This window comes from Ambystoma mexicanum, chromosome 13, assembly GCF_040938575.1.
Source record: "Ambystoma mexicanum isolate Mex_15411 chromosome 13, UKY_AmexF1_1, whole genome shotgun sequence".
NCBI classification, from domain to species: domain Eukaryota; kingdom Metazoa; phylum Chordata; class Amphibia; order Caudata; family Ambystomatidae; genus Ambystoma; species Ambystoma mexicanum.
Window position 1 is genome coordinate 6714240 of NC_090938.1, and position 19342 is coordinate 6733581.

The following is a 19342-nucleotide window of genomic DNA, read 5'->3' on the forward strand; positions in this document are numbered from 1 at the left end:
TGTAACAGTCGACAGTGATGCACTATGGTTAACTGGATCTCTGCCCATGGCTTCGCTTCCATTCCCACTCATTTCTTGAGTTGCCTTTGTACTGGATTGGGCAACCCCTGACATAAAATGTGGTCAAATACTGCCACCGTTTTCCCCACGGCTCTCGAGTTTCAAGAGTCCACCGTTCCTGAATGTCCTGAATATAAGCAAGTGAATCTTCATCTTCTTTCATCTTATGTGTCATAATTGCTTCCATATCTGATGTGTCAGGATACTGCACCCTGAGAGCTCTTAAAACATTTGCTCTACAATTATTAAATGGCGCTCCATTGTGCGCTGTGTTCTCTGCTATGACACTTAAATAGCCTGCTTTCGTCCAAATGTCATGAGCTCTTTCTCCAAGAATGGCTGTTAGGAGACCCTTCATGTCCCCTATTGCCAATGTATTTCCCCCTGTCATTTTTTCTAATTCATAAATCAATTTTCCTGCAGCCGCCGTTAAACTGGGAAGTTTACACCTTAAATTATTCTGATGCATTTGTGGCCAAGGAATATACTGCGGTCTGGTCCCTCCCTCCCTTCTGCATTAAAGGAAACTGTGTGAATCCCAACCCACAATTGGCTCCCATCGTCTGGCTATCCACAGTGGAGACAATGTTTCTGTAATAATTAGACAAATTACGAGGAATTTGAATACACCAAAAGGTTACCTTAGAGAAACACCAGTCGTTCTCCCTCCTATGCTTCCTTCTTCAGAAATGGTTCCGACAGGGGTAGAGAATGAGTGCCTCCCTGAGACCCTTCCTCCGCCTTCAATACAAGGATTAAGGAGGGGAAGGACCCCAGGGATACCCTCTAGGGAAGAAAACCCTGTGTCGACGGCCACTGGATAGATGTCTGTCTGGAGAGGTCTTTGGTACCCGGACTATCCGCTGGAGGGGAGCCGTCTGGATAAAGACAGAGGAAAGTGGTAAGTTTAAGAAGGGTAAGTAGAAGGCAGAATATGGGTAGAGAAGACGAGGAGTACCTGATTGGAAGGGGGATACGACTTATCGGGCTATATTGTAGGTCTTCCGATGAGACGTGGATAGGAGTAACCTCGAGGATGTCCCAGGAATAGAATTATTCTCAAATCTCAATGCTGCGGATCGGACCCCGCATATCCCTGCTTCTGAATAGGTGAAATAATATCAGGTGTCAATTCTGGTTCTTCTTCTAACCCCCGATATACTAGGGACTGACTATCAATTCTCACGTACCGCACGCCAGGGAGAAATTCTCACTAGCGAACCGATCAGTGAGGTTCAGCTCATAACGAGTGTGGCTGAGAGAGTACACTCGAGTCTCCGCTGTCGTGCAAGAGTTGGGAGAAGGAGTCAAGTCTGAAACAGGTGAATGAAAGGGTAGAATTACACAGAAGGAATGACGAAATAGTAGGCAATAGATCCTAGTATCGAACTCACGAAGCGCTGTTGTGGAAGAGTAGCAACGCAGCCGCGCGTTGTCCGCAGGAACAGATGAACCGGCTCCGGAGCAGGGGGGCGGTCCTTCCACCGCACGGTCTTGGTGTATGTCTAGACCCACACCATCCATAGCGGCGGCCATCTTGGGAGTAAAGTTGGCCGCAATCCGTCTAAGAGGTCATCTATGCCACAGTGACCATGGTCTCCGCAGGGGCGTGACAGTTTCCTGATCGCCTTCTCCCTGGCAACAACATCAGCCTGTTCACGTACAGCAGTGACTCTCCTTTCTCGCTGTACGATAGTCCTCTAGGATGCTCTGAATATGCTACAGGATCTGGCGTCCTATCCTTGGGTTGCTCTAAATCAGATGATCTCACTTCCTTTTCTGTCTGCAGACATCAGTCGGGACCGCATGCACCTCCTCCCTCTTCCCCTCTGATGTTTTTTCTCTCTTTGTCCGACATATCTAGTCCCCAGCTAGTATGGCTGTCATCCCCTTCACCCTAATCTAGAGTCAGCCTGTCTAAGGACAAGGCTCCATGCTAGAGATTAAATGGGTCTCTTTCTTCCCTTCATGATTGGAAGACCAGGGACCAATCTCCCTTCCCTTGGCTTCCCGATTTGCTACCTTCCCTCAAGTCTTGATAGGCTTTATCGATCCTTTCTCTGATTCTCCCTCTGTCAAAATTCTCTTCTAGGGCTACTTGTATTTGTATTTATTTTATTTATAGAACGTACCAGGCCCGAGGGCATCCGGGCGCATAGTTTAGTTACAACATGACAAGGCAGACGGAGTAATACAATTACAGTTTAAACTACAGTTTAAAATTACAGTTACATTTATAAACATATATACATAATGTGGTTACGGGTGAGCAGAAGGTCATAGCCTATGTACATGAGTTGAGGCAGGTGGCTAGCGCATGGAGGGTGGTTGGCTAGTAGTTGATGGGTCTTGGGCGGCTAGCCAGGCTTTGGCCATGTCTTTGAATCTGTGGAAGGAAGGTTCAGATCTTAGCAAGTTGGGATGCGAGTTCCAGAGTTTCGCCACCCTTACTGGGAAGCTGGCTCTGCCAGATCTTTGAAGGTTGAAGCGGGGTATAGAGAGGCAGTTAGTCTGAACAGTTCTGCGAGGTCTGTTGGTGTTGTGGAGGGCGAATCTGTTGGCTAAGTAGAAGGGTGCTTGGTTGGATAAGCATTCATCAGTGAGAGCAAGTGTTTTCAGTGTAATTCGTTGAGGGACGGAGAGCCAGCGTAGGTTGCGTCTGGTGTCTGAGATGTGTTGGTTCCTAGGGATGTTGAGAGATGCTCTAATAGCATTGTTTTGGATGATTTGTAACTTGTTTAAGTTACATCGGTTGGTGCCCAAATAGAGGGCATTACAATAGTCAATTTTTGACAGCACGAGAGTCTTGGCAATTATGACACAGTTGGCTGGTGATAGGAAAGGGCGGCTAGCTGTAATGAGCTTACAGGTGTATGCCGCTGCAGAGGAGACTGCATTTGTTTGTCTGGACAAGGATAGAGTCGAGGTAAATCCCTAACATTTTAGTGTCCTTAGAGGCCTTGATAGTGTTACCATCAATGATGAAGGAATTGAACTCAGGGGCCAGTTTGGATAGTTTTTGAGGAGAGCCAAGAACGAGGAGCTCTGTCTTCTCGTCATTCAGACAGAGTCCGTGTTGCGCCATCCAGGCTTGGATGACTTGGTAGATGGTATTGACAGAGAAAGAGTCGGCGACGTAGTCTCCTGAGATTGGGATGAGTATCTGGGTGTTGTCAGCATAATTAGTATATGTGACACCCAGATAGTCCAAAATATCAAATAGAGGTTTTGTGAACACGTTCTACAACGTGGGAGAGACACAAGAACCTTGTGGTACCCCGCATGTGACGGGTGCCGGCGATGCTGCTGCTAGCGGGGAGAAGACACGCATCGATCTGTTGTCCAGGAATGAACTGATCCAGGCTGTGGCTTTATCAGAAAAATGGGCGGCTAGTTTAAGGTGCCGACACAGAATTTGATGATTGACGAGATCAAAAGCCGCAGAGAGATCGAGAAGAAGTAGTAGAGCAAGTTTACCCTTGTCTCTTAAATCTTTGATTTGTGTTTTGAGGTCGATAAGGGCAGTTTCGGTTCCGTGACGAGGCTGAAACCCAGATTGCCTTAGACCCAGGAGTTTATTGGATTCAAGATAGTCTTGAATCTGTAGGTATGCGGCTCGGTCAAGGATTTTTAGTAAGAACGGCACCATGGTGATGGGCCTGTAGTTCGTAGGTATATTGGCATCCAATGTTGTTTTTTTTAGGAGCAGGATAACCCAAGCATCCTTCAAATTGTCTGATACAGTTCCCGTGCTGAAGGAGGAATTGATGAGAGTGGTGATGAATGGAGCTAGCTCGTGGGCCGCTTCCTTGATGATGGGCGCTGGGCAAAGGTCCCCTTGGCAGTTAGAAGGTTTAAGGCTATTAATAATAGTTTCCACTTCTGTGAGAGATAGGGGTGAGAAGCTGAACGGAGTCAATGAATCTGGGATACAGTTGTTTATAGTTGGGAGAGAGTTGGGTTGCAAGTTGGATTATAGATTAGCCTGTTTATCGTTGATTTTGACTTGGAGAGTGGCTATCTTACCAAGGAGAGCGTTTTGGATATTAGTGCACCAGGTGCTATCTTTGATGGAAGTGTCAGGTTCAGTGACAGGGGTTTCCAATTCTTTCAAGATTCTGAAGAGTTCTTTAGTATTGGATTTAGCTTGCTCAATGCGTTTGTTGTAAGTGTCTTTTTTCGCCTGGAGTATAGATTCCTTATAATTTAATGTAGCTAGGACGAAACTAGATTTATTAACTTCTGTAGGGTTACTCTTCCAATGTGATTCAGCGATTCGTTTTTCTTTACGAACAGTTCTTAGTTGGGATGTAAACCAGGAGTTGAGATTAGGTCGTGGTTTAGGTTTTTTCAGTTTAGATGGGGCAATGAGGTCAAGGGCTATGAGCATAGTATGGTTGAAGGTGTCAACCAGGACAGTGGGGTCAGTGCATAATAGCGCTTGTTCATTCAGGACTGGAAGGATGAGACGGAGGAGTTTGTCACAAGTTATGTCATGCTTATTTCGTGTGAGAATAGCAGGTGCAATGTCTGGAGTGGAACTGATGGTTTTGGCGGGGATGTTGAAGGTGATTAAGTGGTGGTTGGTCCAGGCATAAGGTTGATTAGCTGCCAATTGATTGCGCAATTGAAGTCAACTATCCAATCAAGGATTCGACCTTTGGAGTGTGTGGAGGTGTTGATGTGCTGAGTAAAGCCTGAGTTAGTAAGCAGGTTGTCAATTGTCAGGGCAACCGCGTCATTGGGGTCAGCGAGTCCCAGGTTAAAGTCACCTATTACAATAATTTGGGAGTTGGTTTTAGTGTTGTCTGCCAGAATGTTGGATAGGTCTTCAGCGAAAGTGGATAATGGCCCTGGGGTCCTGTAGAGTAGGTGTAGTGAGATGGTGTGGTTAGGGGTGAGGGCAAATTTGTCTATTAGGGCTTCCATAGATGAGATTTGATGAACAGTGGAGAGGCAGAAGTTGAGGGAGTTTTTGTGGATGATGGCAATGCCACCACCTTTAGATTGGCTAGTATGGCGGTCATGTCTGATGATATTATAGCCTGTTGGAATGGCTAACGAGAGTAGAGGTCCAGAGGCTGCGTGAAGCCAGGTTTCTGTGACAGCCATAAAGTCCAGGTCATGAGTTAGGATGAGGTCTAGATGGCCCTTGCATTGTCTCTAGGTGGCCCTGGCTTTGTCTCTAGATGGCCCTGGCATTGTCTCTAGATGGCCCTGGCATTGTCTCTAGATGGCCCTGGCATTGTCTCTAGATGGCCCTTGCATTGTCTCTAGATGGCCCTGGCATTGTCTCTAGATGGCCCTTACATTGTCTCTAGATGGCCGTTGCATTGTCTCTAGATGGCCCTGGCATTGTCTCTAGATGGCCCTTACATTGTCTCTAGATGGCCCTGGCATTGTCTCTAGATGGCCCTGGCATTGTCTCTAGATGGCCCTGGCATTGTCCCCTTTAACAGAAGAAACTCCTCTATGTTCCCCCATGATATTACTGGACTCGGTTCCATCAACTCCTTTTGAATGCAATCAATGTCGCTCTCCTGCTGCTTCCTTTTTCGTTCCATTTCTTCATCTAATTCTGTTCGCTTTCTCGCTTCCCATCTAACTCTTTCCTCTTCTTGTATTTTCTCTTCTCTTCTTTCGTTCGCTCTATGCTCTTCTTCTTCCCTTCGTCTCTGTATCCTTTTATCCCTTAATTTCTGATCTTCTTCCTCTTCTCTTTTACTTTCTTGCCTATCTCGTTCTTCAATTGCTCTTTGCCTGTTGTCATACTTCCTTTGCTCCTCTGCCCTTCCTTCTTTCTTTTGCTGCTCCTCTTGATACATCAGTTCTTGCCTCTGCCTGCTCTTTCTCTTATGTTCATCCTCTCTCAGTCTCTTTTCTCGTTCCCTGTCATTTCTATCCTGTTTGTCTTGATCTACCCTTTGCCTAACTTCCTCGATACTTTTCCCATCAAGCCTGGGCAATATCTGTCCTCCCATCCATTTGTTCTGTACAAGCATTACCTCATCAGCTTTATCCTTCTCTCCTTTCCATCTCTTCATTTCTCGTTCTATATCTGTTGTCATATTTCGCTCGCTCGCTTTTCTCCTCTTTATTCTGTATGATCTTAAAGATCTCTTCTTTCATTCTGGTCACTTCTGGACTATCGTCACTACTATAAGCACTTCTGGACTATCGTCACTACTATAAGCAGGCGGTTCATATATCGGATTACTATATCCTGTCGCCGCCTTTAGTTCGTTTAATGGATACAATCCTACGTCTTCTGTACTATCGTCATTCACTTCAGGCGAGGTAAGGGAAGCAGAAGGCTCAACACCTTCCTCCCTACATTGAGTAAGCATCCACTCCTCAGGCGGTGGATCTTCTCGTTCCTCTTGATACATTTTCCAGAGCTCTAAAAAAGCTAACCTCTTTTCCAATTTGTTCCCCGTGAACGCTGCTTACAAGTATGTAGTCATGTGTTGCAATACCACCTTCGACAGAAATCCCCCTTGTGGCCATGGCATGAACATTTTATCTGCTGTGCCCTTTACCCACTCTGCACTATACTGTTTGACTTTAGGCATGTGTTTTGACAGCGTTTTGCACAGGTGCATCAGTGGAGTAATATCTCCCATTGTGACGAGTCTCAATTGACTGTCAATACTTACCGTCGTTGACACGGAAACATTTATAATAACAACAAATATGGGCGTGCTCCAACACTTGCCGCTCAAAACCTGTGTTTTTCCAATAACCTCAACCTACTTCTTGGTCGGCGCCAACAATAACCTAAAATAGGCAATCATTTTGCATCTCTACTTCAAGTTCACTCAACTTATTCTTGTCGTTCTTCGACAACCTTTTAAAACCAAACACATAAAGAAACAGACAGACTTAGTCGACTCTTACATTTAAACCAGGGTATTCCTTTTCTCCGTCTTGCCCCTTAAAATACTCTGACTGGAGTTTAACTTGTCTGCTAACATAAATCTGTTTATGCACTGCCTATTTCTACCACCAATGGGGTGTGAGACGAGTTCTTCTAAAAACTCCTTGAGTTTAGGAATCCCAGCCTTTATCTCTTACAACCCTCTTTGTTTATACTTTAAAATCAACCCTGTTACTTTTCTAACTGCCCCTTTCCTTCTTAAAGCTAACACAATCCCATCCCCACCATTTGTCATTTCCCTTAGTATACTCACCATTCGCTTGTTCTGTTCGAGGCCATTTGGTATTGGCTTCCCCTCCAATCGACCACTTTTGCCTTCCGTCCGCAAAGCACCTCTGGAAACCAGGAGGGATTTCATCAAAGAGGGGCCAGTCCCACCTATATCAATTTTCTTGCAAGTATTCTATTTCAGCCACTCTTCCACAGGAAACCCTGTGATCTTCTGGTTGGATGGAGAAGGGTGCTTGATCGGCCGATACTCTGCAGTTTTACTTAATCGATGGGCCTGAACTAACCTCTGCTACCAAGTGAACCATCAGGTCCTTTTAAATGAGGAAGCGCGTCATTACATGGATGGTGGTTCAGAATAGCTCTCACAGTAATAATCAGACCGACTCGGGAAGTTGGCAAACAGTAACTATTTTATTTTCAATTGTCTAAAACAAGGAGTACAACGGACATCAACGGAAGTCTCACAGCATAATCTCAGTATATCACATAAAAAACACTGCTTTTATAGCGAAAACACATCATAAATGACATCATACTACATGGCAAACTAACAAAACCTACTTGGGATTGTGAAAGGTCTACGAGGAACATCTAGGTATACTTTCTATTTGATAGGATTGTGATTGGATCTCTATAGTCAGGTGGACAACCTATGCCTACCCCTTGTGCAAGTCATCCTCAATATTTGTAGATACACGACACACTATTGGCTCTCAAACTATAGGTATCTTCAATACATGGCCCTCTGCAATTGGTTGGCACGCTTGTACCCTTCTGCAACATTTGACTCGCTAGCAGCAGGCAAACTGGTTACCCCCGGTGCTTGTGGGTGGACTTGACCATGCCTCCCCAACCATTTAACCCACCATTCATCACTCATGGCATCTGCCATTCGAATTGTCTTTGAACTTGGCCTTGCAGAGTATCACTGTGCCTGAGAATAGAAGGGAGTGTGATCACGTTCTTATCTTCAACTCTCCATGTAGCTTGCCCATTTTCTATTTCCATCCGTCCCACCTGACAGGAGACTGCATTTGAGCTCCTTTCCTTACATTTAATGATATTAAATTAATAAAACTAGGCATTCATAGTGTTTTCCATCGCACCTAATAGGAGCTTGCCTTGCTTCTCACGTTCAGTGTATCTTCTTGAATAGATAACCAATTCTTGGCTGCCCCAACCCTTGACACTGGGTCAGACAGCCTTCTGGATCCTTCCTTAATTTCCAGCTGCTTTTCTACTGTGCCACACTTTCAGCCCTTCTCGTTCACGGGTCCTGGCTCACTAAAGTTGCGACGTTGAACATCCAGACTCTATACATATGTTTATATATATTGGCTGTACCGCCTGCTATCTATTCACTACGTATAGCCGGCCTTCATGATTGCTTAGTCTACCTGCGTTGCAGCATCTTTACAGGTATAAAAACGACTTATATTTTCTTCAGTGTTCTTCACAAAGGCAATCTTCATTTTGCATGTGAATTGTTACTCGATTCCTTATCTCTTCATCAATTTTCATGAAGTCTATGCATTCTCTACCATGTTCATCCTTCTTAGTGCGCCACTCTCCTTTCTTGTGATGTCACCATCCTCTTGCAAGCATCGCTTCACACTTTTTTAGGGACCTCCCTCAAGAGATTGTCATCTCTCCGCGGGTACCACATATGGGGCTTTCTTAATGGATACCTTGTCTCAAGGATTCTTCGTGGGATAGGTACCAATACTGGTGTTGTGCATGTCGCAATGTCTGGCTTCCAGCATATAGGCAAAATAGGGGCAGATTTCTGGTAGAGGCATCTGGCTCCTCCTCTACACCCTAATGGAGGGCACTATTATTGTGTGTGAGCTGTGTCATGAATGCACACTGACAGTGTGAGACCAGTTTTTTAAGTGCTTTGGAATGCTCTGTGAGCATAATGGAGGGCGTGGTTATTGTGTGTGAGCATAATGGAAGGTGCTGTTATTGTGTTTTAGCATAATGGAGGGCACGGTTATTGGGTGTGAGGATAATGGAGGGCACTGTTATTGGGTGTGAGCATAATGGAGGGCACGGTTATTGTGTGTGAGCATAATGGAGCACACTGTTATTGGGTGTGAGCATAATGGAGGTCCTAGTTATTGTGTGTGAGCATAATGGAGGGCACTGCTATTGTGTGTGAGCATAATGGAGAGCACTGTTATTGGGTGTGAGCATAATGGAGGGCACCGTTATTGTGTGTGAGCATAATGGAGGGCACAGTCTTTTTGTGTGAGCATAATGGAGAGCACTTTTATTGGGTGTGAGCATAATGGAGGGCCTCGTTATTGTGTGTGAGCATAATGAAGGGAACCTTTATTGTGTGTGAGCATAATGGAGGGCACTGCTATTGTGTGTAAGCATAATGGAGGGCACAGTTATTGGGTGTGAGCATAATGGAGAGCACTGTTATTGGGTGTGAGCATAAGGAAGGGCATTGTTATTGTGTGTGAGCATAATGGAGGGCACGGTTATTGTGTGTGAGCATAATGGAGAACATGGTTATTTTGTGTGAGCATAATGGAGGGCACAGTTATTGTGTGTGAACATAATGGAGGGCCTTGTTATTGCGCGTGAGCATAATGGAGGGCCTCGTTATTGTGTGTGAGCATAATGCAGGGCACGGCTATTGTGTTTTAGCTTTATGGAGGGCGCGGTTATTGTGTTTTAGCACAATGGATGGCACGGTTATTTTGTGTGAACATAATGGAGGGCACGGTTATTTTGTGTGAGCATAATGGAGAGCACTGTTTTTGTGTGTCAGCATAATGGAGAGCACTGTTATTGTGTGTGAGCATAATGGAGGGCACAGTTATTGTGTGTGAGCATAATAGAGGGCCTTGTTATTGTGTGTGAGCATTATGGAGGGCACAGTTATTGTGTGTGAGCATAATGGAGGCACGGTTATTTTGTGTGAGCATAATGGAGAGCACTGTTATTGTGTGTGAGCATAATGGAGGGCACAGTTATTGTGTGTGTGCATAATAGAGGGCCTTGTTATTGTGTGTGAGCCGTGCATAGAGAGCTCTATAATTTGTTGTAGTGTGTGCGAGTTGTGGACCGAGTGCTGTGAAATGGTGTGTGAGAGGTGGATTGGGTGCACTTTATTTCTGTGCAGTGTGATTTGTGTATATTGTGTGCACTGTAATGTTCTGTGAGCCGTTGTATGCACTGTGGTTCTGTGTGGTGGGAATTGTGTAATGTGAGTAGCGTAATAGTGTGTGGGATGTTTATAGCGTGCAGTATAGTTCTTTGTTGTGGAATTTGTGTACTGAGAGCACTGGTGCATTGTGCAAGCTGTGTATTGAGTGCAGTTCATTGATGTATGAGTTGTATATTGAGCCCACATCATTGGTGTGTGGGGTGTGGATGGAGTGCACAGCAGTGGGGTGTGGGGTGCGGATAGATTGCACAGTGTTGGTGTGTGGATAGAGTGCACAGAATTGGTGTGTGGGGTGTGGATAGAGTGCACATCATTGGTGTGTGGGGTGTGGATAGAGTGCACGGCATTGGTGTGTGGGGTGTGGATAGAGTGCAATGCAGTCCTGCGTGGTGTAAATCTGCATATTTCATGACATTGTGCATATTGCAGAACCCGCACCTCAGCGGCAAAGCTGGCAAGAAGAAGGGCCTCCTGATGCCAGGCCTGGAAGACCACCCCAAGCGATGGATGTGGAGAGGGACTCGGTGAGTGTGACCTCCAGTAAGGGGCATTTCTGAAGGTGACCTGCATCGCCTCATGTGTGTGTGTTTGTGCAGGCCTTTCTATACTTGTGAGGCCGGTCTTTAGCACTCCGATCCAAAGCATGTTTGTGAAGCTCCTATATTCTGGGCATCTGTCTGCAGGTAAAATATAAGTTAAAGTAAATCCCCTGATTCCAGGCAGTAAACTGGACTGTAACACCGGCAGACACACCCTGTGTGCTTTCCAGTCTTACTGAGGGCATACTTGTGTCTTGGCTAGTGGGTCCTCACAACCTTAGTAAAGTAGCAGAGACGTGCTTGCCTTTCACTACTAAAACAGGGCTTAACCCTAAAGGTGGGGCCACTTGTGAGGACATGGACAAATCAACTTCCGGGGCACCAGTGGTTCAGGGATGAATATCGTTTCTAAACAATCAATCAGCCCCACACCTCTAGTGCACCAGAAGGGATCCAAACAGATTGGAATACAAGTCAATTATTAGACCTCCTTGTCCGATTTTGGTAACACGGGCAGAACGGCAGGCTTATCCCTGCAAGGTCGTGGATTGTTGGTTAGTTGCAAGACAGTGAAAATACACTTATTACCCAATGATAAAAGTGACTGTCCAGTCAAGGTTCTATAAAAATATTGACTTTATTTTTACAACAAACCGTTCTAGCACACTAGGAAATACAACCCACCCTGTAAAGGAATGCAGAGGAGAGACAATTTCAAAGAAGGAAAAGAGATGCACTCTGGATACTGACAGGAGGCAGTCGGTAAAGTAATCAGTCTTACTGTTCACGGTTATTTGGTTTCAGCACCAAGGGAGCAAGGGGTGGTAACTGTCACTAGGGGCCTTCGGAGAAGGACCAAGGGGACAGAACCACAATGTACCTGGTGCTTGAGGTGATCTTGATGCTCGACAGCGTCAAGTCGGTTACAGGACGCTTTGCAGCTCCTGCGACGGAGTTCACAATGGGAGACAGCTGCAGGCATCAGGCAGCAGGCAGTTCGGCAAGCAAGGCTGGACGGATGGCTGCAGGCTGGCCTACACGACAGCTCAGGGTCAAGAATCATTGTTTCTGCGCTGGTTGGCAGATCTGGAACACTGATCGAGGTGTCTAGGACGGCTTGAGTGACTGCAGCGTGACAACATTCAGTGGTGCAGCCTTTTGTGGTTTGATCCCTCGACTGACTCGAAAATGTCCTTAAAAGATGGACACTGGTTGATGCTTGTGTGTCACTCCTAGCTTTTTTGCAGGGCTCGTGGCTCCTTTCGAGGCGGATGGCCCAAAGCTGAGGAGAGTGTTTGCAGCAAACAGCCTTGTCCTTTGTTCAGAGACTCTCTGGCACTTCCCACATAGGAAGCTTGCTGGCAGAACCTAGCAGGGCACAATGTGTGCTGGCTGGGTACAGTTCTGGAGCTGCTGGACGGGTCATCTGAGGTTGGTATCTCCCTCTGTTCCCTGGAAGATGTTTAGGGGAGGGATCTTGCTTCCCTCTTGGAAATCCTGGCCTTCCTTCACTGGCGGACGATGTAAGGCAGACTGTACCTGCAACCAGAGTCAAATGAGTCCTTCTTCTTACTCCTTTCAAAGTCGTCGGATGCTCTGCTAAGTGAAGGGTTCAGCCCTCTTTTAAAGCCAAATGGGCCCCAGTAATTGGTGCAGGCTAAGCCTACCTTAATGAACCAATCCTGGGTGCCCACCAACAATTTTCTGTTATGCGTGAGGTCAGAACCAGAGTGCTCTGCCAAAGGAAAGGTAAGGGTGACAACATGTACCCCCAAGTCCAACCCATCTGCCTGTCTGTGGTAGATCAAAGTGTCTCTCTGGTTAACTGAGCCCTCTGTGACTCTTGATCAAAGCGCGTATCTCCCTTGAAGTTGGTGTTGAGAGCAGACTTTCTGTCTCCCTTTAATCACATACTTCTACCTCTGAAAGGGGTCTGCTCTGCAGGGGTTGCCTACAGTACTAGTGGACGTAGACATGCCGTTCACTGTCATTCATACAGAGGGGTGGAACTAGCTTCAAGTTGACACATTACATATCAAAGAGGTGTTAGACCCGCTTTCTGTTGTCTGTCCTGCAACCAAGCCCCTTAGCAGGCTTGCCTTAATTATTTCTCATTAGTGTGCACTGCCACCAGCCGAACTAGACAATAGGGAGTCAGATCCATGGGGCCTTTAATATTTTAATTAGGCTGCCCATGGCCTGAGCAAGGTGTGCCTTCCCCTTTCTTGAGATGCTTTGATGTACCCGTGGATGTCACATTCCAGCTGAACATGACAGGGGAGGACGGCAACTGTAAGCTGTGTCCTCCCGTAGTACACGTGACTATGCATTTTGTGCGGTGAGCAGGGAAAATGTGTGCGGAATTGCTGCACACATTTTTCGGAGGTTGATCACCTATCATTCGTTTTCATGTTTAAAAAATCAAAAAGCCCCGGCAAGCGCACACTCCAAGTGCGGATGGTTGAATTCCTCACAGAAAGAGAGGGGCAGAAATGTGTGTGTGTGTGTCTGTGTGTGTATGTGTCTGCGGGTGTGTGCATATGTCTGTGTGTTCGCATGTGTGTTGGTGCACGCATGTGTGTGTGCACGTGTTTCTGTGTGTATGTGTGTGCGCGTGTTTTCGGCTTCAATGCCACATGTTCAATGCTGGGGGCTTCTGGCAGAAGGGGAAACAGCCCTTCTGTTGTCCGCAGGCACAGCATGCGTTCTTATGGTATTTTAATCCTGTACTTTTTAACCCTGAAATAGGAAGTGCTAAACCACGTGCTGGGTGACGTTGAGCTCTTTTTGTCAGAGCTGAAGGAGGCGACGGGCTACAGCTCCATTAAGAGCACAAAGAAAACTAAGAAAAAAAAGACAAAAAATGGTAAAGGCAACATGACCCCGGCGTCCATCTTGACCTTGTAGAGGGAGAGCAATACATCCACGTGGGGCCTGGAGAAGGGGTGGGGCATAGGCTCAGTATCAGTAGGCAGCTCAGTCTGTTTGGGATGGGTTGCGGGCAGTGAGTGGCATGTTCAGGCTCTTTTGACTGGGGTGGCCCAAGTGGGGCACTGATTTATGCAGGGGTGGCATGATGTACGAGTGCACACACACACATACTGATCATAGTTTAGGATAATGGGGTGGCACCTGGAATGCCCAATCATTTTCCAGCGGTAGCACATGCCGCCCCAGGCCACTCCCTGGACAACTCTCTGGCTGCAGGTGGTGAGAAGAGTAAGGAGGGCAACGGAGGCGAACATCTCTCACATATCTCAAGCAAGAAGATGGAACCTCCTAAATGGGTGGTGCAGTTACCAAGAGAGGAGCCCTTTGTTCCAAAGACAAGAAGGTTACAAAAGAACTCCCTTACATTGATGTGGCATCTAGTGCTGAAAGTGCTAAAAACATAGAGTTGTGGGGGTGGGGTAAGATAGGGAGGGTAGGATGGGGAGATTACCGGGGAAGAGGGAAAACCCCTACAAATGCAACAGTCCCTACCTTGCTAATAAAGGACCAGCCTCAACATTTGGTATTTCTTAGAAACCTGATTGGGGGAGACAGCATAAATCCACTAAAAGACCGGAACTAGAGTCACTGAAATATTGACCTTAGATCCACTGAAACACTGATCCTAGATCTACTGAAAGTCTGGCTCCAATTTAAATCCAGTAAAAGAAAGAACCTAGATCCGCTGAAAAGAATGAACCTTGATCCAATGCTAGACTCAACCTACTTCCACTGAAAGACTGGAACCAGATCCACTGAATGCCTGGACCTAGATCCACTGAATGCCTGGACCTGGATCCACATAAAGACTGGTTCTAGATCCACTAAATGCCTGGACCTGGATCCACCTAAAGACTGTTTTTAGATCCACTGAATGCCTGTCCCTAGATCCACTGAATGCCTGCACCTAGATCCTCCTAAAGACTGTCCCCAGATCCAGTGAATAGCTGGACCTAGATCCACCTAAAGATTGTCCCTAAATCCACTGAATGCCAGTGCCTAGATCCACCTAAAGTCTGTCCCTAGATCCACTGAATGCCTGGACCTAGATCCATGTAAAGACTGCTCCTAGATCCATTGAAGGCCTGCACCTAGATCCACCTAAAGACTGACCCTAGATCTACTGAAAGTCTACCTCCAATTTAGATCCAGTAAAAGAAAGAACCTAGATCCACTAAAAAGATTAAACCTTGATCCAATGCTAGACTCGACCTAGTTCCACTGAAAGACTGGAACCAGATCCACTGAATGCCTGGACCTAGATCCACTGGATGCCTGGACCTGGATCCACCTAAAGACTGGTTCAAGATCCACTGAATGCCTGTCCCTAGATCCACTGAATGTCAGTGCCTAGATCCACCTAAAGACTGTCCCTAGATCCACTGAATACCTGGACCTGGATCCACCTAAAGACTGGTTTTAGATCCACTGAACGCCTTTCCCTAGATCCACTGAATGTCAGTGCCTAGATCCACCTAAAGACTGTCCCTAAATCCACTGAATACCTGGACCTAGATCCAGCTAAAGACTTTCCCTAAATCCACTGAATGCCAGTGCCTAGATCCACCTAAAGTCTGTCTCTAGATCCACTGAATGCCTGGACCTAGATCCACCTAAAGACTGTCCATAGATCCACTGAATGACTGGACCTAGATCCACGTAAAGACTCCTCCTAGATCCATTGAAGGCCTGCACCTAGATCTACCTAAAGACTGATGCTAGATCTACTGAAAGTCTAGCTCCAATTTAGATCCAGTAAAAGAAAGAGCCTAGATCCACTAAAAAGATTAAACCTTGATCCAATGCTAAACTCAACCTAGTTCCACTGAAAGACTGGAACCAGATTCACTGAATGCCTGGACCTAGATCCACTGAATGCATGGACTTGGATCCACCTAAAGACTGGTTCAAGATCCACTGAATGCCTGTCCCTAGATCCATGGAATGCCTGCACCTAGATCCACCTAAAGACTGATTCAAGATCCACTGAATGCCAGTCCCTAGATTCACTGAATGTCAGTGCCTAGATCCACCTAAAGACTGTCCCCAGATCCACTGAATGACTGGACCTAGATCCACCTAAAGACTGTCCCCAGATCCACTGAATGCCTGGACCTAGATCCACTTAAAGACTGTCCCCAGATCCACTGAACACCTGGACCTAGATCCACTGAATGCCTGACCTAGATTCATCTAAAGACTGTCCCCAGATCTACTGAATGTCAGTACCTAGATCCACCTAAAGACTGTCCCTAGATCCACTGAATGCCTGGACCTGGATCCACCTAATGACTGTTTTTAGATCCACTGAATGCCTGTCCCTAGATCCACTGAATGCCTGCACCTAGATCCACCTAAACACTGTCCCCAGATCCACTGAATAGCTGGACCTAGATCCACCTAAAGTCTGTCCCTAGATCCACTGAATGCCTTAACCTAGATCCATGTAAAGACTGCTCCTAGATCCATTGAAGGCCTGCACCTAGATCCACCTAAAGACTGACCCTAGATCTACTGAAAGTCTACCTCCAATTTAGATCCAGTAAAAGAAAGAACCTAGATCCACTAAAAAGATTAAACCTTGATCCAATGCTAGACTCGACCTAGTTCCACTGAAAGACTGGAACCAGATCCACTGAATGCCTGGACCTAGATCCACTGGAAGCCTGCACCTGGATCCACCTAAAGACTGGTTCAAGATCCACTGAATGCCTGTCCCTAGATCCACTGAATGTCAGTGCCTAAATCCACCTAAAGACTGTCCCTAAATCCACTGAATACCTGGGCATAGATCCACCCAAAGACTGGTTCAAGATCCACTGAACGCCTGTCCCTAGATCCACTGAATGCCTGCACCTAGATCCACCTAAAGACTGTCCCCAGATCCACTGAATACCTGGACCTAGATCCACCTAAAGACTTTCCCTAAATCCACTGAATGCCAGTGCCTAGATCCACCTAAAGTCTGTCTCTAGATCCACTGAATGACTGGACCTAGATCCACGTAAAGACTTCTCCTAGATCCATTGAAGGCCTGCACCTAGATCCACCTAAAGACTGATGCTAGATCTACTGAAAGTCTAGCTCCAATTTAGATCCAGTAAAAGAAAGAGCCTAGATCCACTAAAAAGATTAAACCTTGATCCAGTGCTAAACTCGACCTAGTTCCACTGAAAGACTGGAACCAGATTCACTGAATGCCTGGACCTAGATCCACTGAATGCATGGACTTGGATCCAGCTAAAGACTGGTTCAAGATCCACTGAACGCCTGTCCCTAGATCCATGGAATGCCTGCACCTAGATCCACCTAAAGACTGATTCAAGATCCACTGAATGCCAGTCCCTAGATTCACTGAATGTCAGTGCCTAGATCCACCTAAATACTGTCCCCAGATCCACTGAATGCCTGGACCTAGATCCACCTAAAGACCATCCCCAGATCCACTGAATGCCTGGACCTAGATCCACTTAAAGACTGTCCCCAGATCCACCGGACCTAGATCCACTGAATGCCTGACCTAGATTCACCTAAAGACTGTCCCCAGATCTACTGAATGCCTGGACCTAGATCCACCTAAAGACTTTCCCCAGATCAACTGAATACCTGGACCTAGATCCACCGAAAGACTGTCCCTAAATCCACTGAATGCCAGTGCCTAGATCCACCTAAAGTCTGTCCCTAGATCCACTGAATGCCTGGACCTAGATTCACCTAAAGACTGTCCCCAGACCCACTGAATGCCTGGACCTAGATCCACTTAATGACTGGACCTAGATCCACGTAAAGACTGGTCCTAGATCCATTTAAGGCCTGCACCTAGATCCACCCAAAAGACCGTCCCTAGATCTGCTGAAAGTCTAGCTCCAATAGATCCAGTAAAAGAAAGAACCTAGATCCGCTGAACAGATTGCACCTTGATCCACTGCTAGACTCGACCTAGTTCCACTGAAAGACAGAAACACTGGCATCAGATCTACTGAATGCTTGGACCTAGATCCACCTAAAGAATGTCCTTAGATCCACTGAATGACTGGACCTAGATCCACGTAAAGATTGCTCCTAGATCCATTTAAGGCCTGCACCTAGATCCACCTAAAGACTGACACCAGATCTACTGAAAGTCTAGCTCCAATTTAGATCCATTAATAGAAAGAACCTAGATCCACTGAAAAGATTGCACCTTGATCCAATGCTAGACTCAACCTAGTTCCACTGAAAGACTAGAACCAGATCCACTGAATGCCTGGACCTAGATCCACTGGATGCCTGGACCTGGATCCACCTAAAGACTGGTTCTAGATCCACTGAACGCCTGTCCCTAGATCCACTGAATGTCAGTGCCTAGAGCCATGCAAAGACTGTCCCTAGATCCACTGAATGCCTGGACCCAGATCCACCTAAAGACTGGTTCAAGATCCACTGAATGCCTGTGCCTAGATCCATTGAATGTCATTGCCTAGATCCACCTAAAAACTGTCCCCAGATCCACTGAATGCCTGGACCTACATCCACCTAAAGACTGTCCCCAGATCCACTGAATGCCTGGACCTAGATCCACTTAACGACTGTCCCCATATCCACTGAATGCCTGGACCTAGATCCACTGAATACTTGACCTAGATTCACCTAAAGACTTTCCCCAGATCCACTGAATGCCTGGACCTAGATCCACCTAAAGACTGTCCCCAGATCCACTGAATACCTGGCCCTAGATCCACCTAAAGACTGTCCCTAAATCCACTGAATGCCCCAGTGCCTAGATCCACCTAAAGTCTGGCCCTAGATCCACTGAATGCCTGGACCTAGATCTACCTAAAGACTGTCGCCAGATCCACTGAATGCCTGGAGCTAAATCAACTGAATGCCTGACCTAGATCCACCTAAAGACTGTCCATAGATCCATTGCATGACTGGACCTAGGTCCATGTAAAGACTGCTCCTAGATCCATTGAAGGCCTGCAACTAGATCCACCTAAAAACTGACCCTAGATCTACTGAAAGTCTAGTTCCAATTTAGATCCAGTAAAAGAAAGAACCTAGATCCACTGAAAATATTAAAACTTGATCCAATGCTAGACTCAACCTAGTTCCACTGAAAGAAGGAAACACTGGCATCAGATCCACTGAATGCTTGACCCTAGATCCACCTAAACACTGTCCTTAGATCCACTTAATGCCTGGACCTAGATCCACCTAAAGATGGTTCTAGATCCACTGAACACCTGTCCCTAGATCCACTGAATGCCAGTGCCTAGATCCACCTAAAGACTGTCCCTAGATCCACAGAATTCCTGGGCCTAGATCCACCTAAAGACTGTCCTCAGATCCACTGAATGCCTGGACCTAGATCCACCTAAAGATTGGTTCAAGATCCACTGAACGCCTGTCCCTAGATGCACT

The 19342-nt window shown here is 46.4% G+C and overlaps 1 protein-coding gene across 2 annotated transcripts in view; it reads left to right on the forward strand.

The window, feature by feature from the left end:
- Positions 1-19342, forward strand: part of EPS8L3 (EPS8 signaling adaptor L3) — a 467503-nt gene that overhangs the window by 338068 nt on the left and 110093 nt on the right. For both annotated transcript variants that reach the window (XM_069632978.1, XM_069632979.1), the window contains exons 9-10: positions 10839-10933; positions 13697-13814. In XM_069632978.1, coding sequence (XP_069489079.1) covers positions 10839-10933; positions 13697-13814 — 213 coding nt within the window. The remainder of the gene's footprint in view (positions 1-10838; positions 10934-13696; positions 13815-19342) is intronic.